This window comes from Pistacia vera, unplaced genomic scaffold (assembly GCF_008641045.1).
Source record: "Pistacia vera cultivar Batoury unplaced genomic scaffold, PisVer_v2 Contig350, whole genome shotgun sequence".
Classification (NCBI taxonomy): Eukaryota; Viridiplantae; Streptophyta; class Magnoliopsida; order Sapindales; family Anacardiaceae; genus Pistacia; species Pistacia vera.
The window spans coordinates 602,210-606,613 of record NW_022196169.1 but is presented as its reverse complement, the minus strand read 5'-3'; the positions used below and the strand labels follow the sequence as shown (position 1 = coordinate 606,613).

Sequence of the window (4,404 nt, the reverse complement as noted above, 5' to 3'; positions counted from 1 at the left end):
TGATTTCCTACATTAGTTTAGCTGAAGCTGAAACTGAAGACTGCTGATGGCTTAAACTAAACTAAACACTTGATGGAAGATGTATCTAATTACAAAGATAGTTATGATAAAGAAGTTTAATTGATTGACCAAAGTCACACCAGATAGACAGAGCCCATTGCCAACCTCCAACCTACCAGAAATTATTTAATGCTCATATTAATGAGCCTGAAAATTTTGACCTCAATTCTTTTCTTGATTTGAATATGCATATGATTTGAATCTCAAGAACCCATTTCAATCTCACCAAGTAAAATTCCGCTGGACTAACCATTTCATCAAAGATAAACAGAAGGCATATGAATCAAAAAAATAACATGAACTGGTTAGATAAAAAGGTGTATATGCTTTTGCTGGATTATTGGTACAACTAGTACTTAATTACAATCAAGGGCTACAAGTACACATAAATTACATCTAAAGTACAGATATTAGTCCAAAAAACCCGTAATTATGAAGTAATTATGGGTCATAAACCACATCTAAAGTCTTAATTACTCACTTCTCAACCATTTTGGATCATCATCCAAGTCAAAAACCTCAGAGGACAAGAAAGAAGAAGATGATGAAAACCTCAAAGGAGAAAAGGGTAGTAGTCTAAGAAAAACCTGAAAAGGTATTTATATAACAAATTCAATAAGGAAAAATCTGAGAAAAAGGAGGAAAATTGGTTTAATAAAAGTTTCATCTATCCATCTCAAGAACTTCAGGGCCCTCCATTATACTCTCCAGAGAAGGTTTCCAAGCTTCAACTTTCCCTCTTTCTCTCCCAATTTCAGCCAAGACATCCTCTAATCTTTTCCCTTCATTTTTCTTCAGCTGAATCATCAACCACTGCAATTCCTCCTTTGTCAGAACTATCTTCACCTTTAAACCCCCACTACCTCCTTTAACGCAATCCACACTCTCTTTCACAAGCCCTTTTGTTCCCTCTTCTTGTTGCTGTTGCATCGCCTCTTCCTCTCGCCTTTCACGGCCTCTCTGCATGCAATTTCCCATGTTTAATCAGAAAACTGGGTTTGGAAAATAAAAGAATTCTGTGAGAGGAAAGAGAAGCACAATATTCAGAGGTTTGGTATTGCATGTGAGGTTGTGGAGACAAGGATATTTATAAGCAAACCTAACAAAAGAGTTTACGTAGACTTTTTTTTTTTCCTGGAGAACAAATACTGTAATTTTCTACTTAAGATAGTGACAAGCTTATGGCCCATATACGATTATAAAATCCCATATTTTTAAAACCAATTAATGTTACTGTTTGGCATCTCCAATTATTAATTCACTTCACCCAAACCGCGTTCATGTATTGAAATTTTTAGGCACATCAATCGGTACAGCTAGCTGTATATCCTATAAATTTGCTTCTAAAATTATTATTATTCAGTCTCCAGGATCTGAACTCTTCATAAAGGTGAGATTGAAAGATCATAATAAAGCAGATTTTATTGATGTGATATCGATCCGTGATAGAGGCAATTGAAACTTTGTGGGTCCTTTTAACTACCCAATAATTTAAACGGCAAAATAATTGATGAATTGAGAGCTCTTAATGCGATGAACCATGAAGAAATTTCCAGGAATTTGATGAACTTCTGTTCGTCATTCATGTCAATATTTAATATCACAGACAATAAGGAAGTTCTGAAGTCATTTTCTACCGGTCCTTTAATAAATGTGGTGGTGGCAAATTAAAAAAATGGAAGGAAGAGTTCTGTCACTGTCTTCTAATACAAAAGAAAACCAGATTTAAGAATTTAAATCACGGACGACAGCCTTTATATCAATTATTCTACCGACATTTTCTCTTTTAATCTTTGTTCTATATAATCTTACTCTCATCATGTGAGTTTATAGTTCACATAGTTTATGCTTACGACAACTTGGAGACCTTTGATGAGTCAGAGATTGATTCCTTCCCTTATTTAATGGAAGAAATTCAGACTAATGTGTGTTTACTGATATTTTATGTTTCTGGTTCAAATTACTTAGTCGTTGCACGACTCTCCATTCGCCTTTGTATAAGATTTACCAATAATTTGTCGTTAGTCATGGTTATATGTTTTACTTGGTCTCCATGACTATGAGCATGGGAAATTATTTGCATAAGTTGACTGGTACTTGTCAATAAGATTAAATTTAGAACACAATTACTTCAGAGTCTTGTTGTATTTGCTTCTGTAAGCAGGAGAAGGTAGGTAGTTGTCATTTGTTACCACCTTTTCATCCATTGGGTGAATGACAAGAAATTCAAAAGCAGAACACAAAACTATTAACAATAAATAAGATAGAAACTTTAACATAACTTTAATCACCATTATTACAGAGTCAAAAGCCTATTGTAAAAGTGACTCTTCATACTTTATTGTTTTCCCTTTTAGAACTTGAGTCCACAACATGTAATTCTTGAAAGCTGATGATACTGGTTTCTGTCTTTTAGTTCATTTCCGTAATTGAAGGAGTCAAATTAAAGGGAACCAATGAACTCCGAGAAAGCTTATCATATATATATATATATATATATATATATGTATATCATGCATGGCAATTGTATATATATTATTCATAGCTTTGCTGTTTACTTGGAATAAGATGGAGTTGAATAATTTATAGTTATACAGAAACTCTTGGAAAAATTTGCAAGAAGAATAGAAGTTTATATTCAATGGCTTTCTTTGTTTACTAAAATTTTCAAGTCCTGGACTTTTTCAATCTTTTAACAGTCGGGTCTAAGAGCTCCAGGCCAATTTTTTTTTTCAAAATGCTTTACTCTTCAATCCTACCAATCCACGTGGTAAATATAGCCTATTTTGCCTGGTGTTGAACAAGAATATTATATGGCATAAACTGATAAGCAGAATATTAAGACTTTGATAAAATGGAAAGGCAAGAACAATTGATCATCAGGACCGTTTTTAAGGGACAGTATATGTGACATTTCTGCAGTACCAGTATTTGTTCATCCATGGCGGGTAGGCTCTTTCTCTTCTCTCAAGATAAACATAAACAAAAGCTAAAAGAGAACTGCCAAATTGGATTTGGTTGAAGTCTGAATTTCTGCACTCTGATTCAAAAGAAAAGTCCACCAATGTCTCATCTAAGTCACTGTTATTGACCATTTCATGTCTCGGTACAGAATTATTGACAGTTTTATATTTTGATGGATAATCAGCTACAGGATATCTGGAGACAAACCTTTTTCATAATTGTTTTGATTGTTCATTTTCAACATAATGTTAACTTAACGGATAATACTAATAATCGAATCTTTAAACTTATAATCCTGTCTACACTCAGTAGCCGATCCAAAAATTTATTAAGATGGACCAAAATAAAAACTAATTACACATTAATAGTTTTATTAGGGTAAACTAAAATCCAAAAAATATATATATTAGTATTTTTTTTTTTAAATTGAGGGTAGGCCATGGCCCATCCAAAACTAGGCTAAATCCGTCCATGACTGTACTTATAACTCAATCTTCAAATTTTCTCTCACAACTCAAATATGACAGTCTTCAAATTTTCTCTCATAATTCAAATATAACAACTCGTAATTAATCAGTTCACAAATGAGTTTTACCTGCCCAATTACAAGCTTTTACATCGAGATTGTGAAAAAAAATTTATAAGATTTGATTGTAAGTCAATCTTTATCCTTAACTTAATGGATAATTTCTCGTACAACATAATCCTTGTCTTCAATAAATATAAATTCCTTTTCTTCATGGAATTGGATTAAAAATTGTAAATCTCTTAATCAGGACTCAGGAGACAGTATTAAAGGCGCTTTAGGGCTGGAAAAGCAGGTGTGAACTGAGGTAATCGTGACACTAAATGACGATTTAAGATGCAACTTTCATTTAATAGGCCCCAAATCTACAACAGAAATTGTCTTAGCTTCACGAATACAGAATCTCACAATTAACAATAGAGAAAAATTTCGCTTTCCTAAATCGGCGGGAGCAATAAAGTCACTCGACAATGTCGCAACTTTAGGTAGAGAAGTGACTGATTTTCAATTTTCTAAGGGGTATCAATTGTGAACTGTGTAACACATGAACACCACACCAGGCAATCTACACAAATCTTTTATATATATATATATAATTTCTAAAAGAAAGAATGAATTACCTGCTACTCTTGTCTTTACCCCACTTGTTAAATTGGGGTTGGAGAAATTTCTGATTCGTATCATCAAGAGTATTCAAGACTCAAGAGTCTGCATTAGTTAGGAAAGGAAACAAGACTAAAAACCACCCAATAAAAATGTACCATTGATGCAATGATGCAACAAAAAAAACCAATCTAATCGCCATATAATGTACTGTCCACTCACATACTGAACAGGAAGAGCTCAGAGATGAC

The 4,404-nt window shown here is 33.3% G+C and overlaps 1 protein-coding gene across 1 annotated transcript; it reads right to left on the bottom strand.

Moving 5' to 3' along the window:
- Positions 1 to 533: 533 nt before the first annotated feature.
- Positions 534 to 1,038, bottom strand: LOC116139406. The gene is made up of 2 exons (XM_031425083.1): positions 745 to 1,038; positions 534 to 647 (listed from the first exon to the last, which is right to left on the bottom strand). The coding sequence occupies exons 1-2, from the start codon at positions 1,036 to 1,038 to the stop codon at positions 534 to 536; spliced, it is 408 nt and encodes a 135-aa protein (XP_031280943.1).
- Between the last annotated feature and the right edge of the window lie 3,366 nt (positions 1,039 to 4,404).

Excerpts from the sequence above, each read along its gene's own strand:
- LOC116139406 (XM_031425083.1), bottom strand. The coding sequence starts at position 1,038 with ATGGGAAATTGCATGCAGAGAGGCCGTGAAAGGCGAGAGGAAGAGGCG. Across the intron at positions 648-744 it reads GTATAATGGAGGGCCCTGAA|GTTTTTCTTAGACTACTACC; the intron begins GTTCTTGAGATG and ends ATACCTTTTCAG.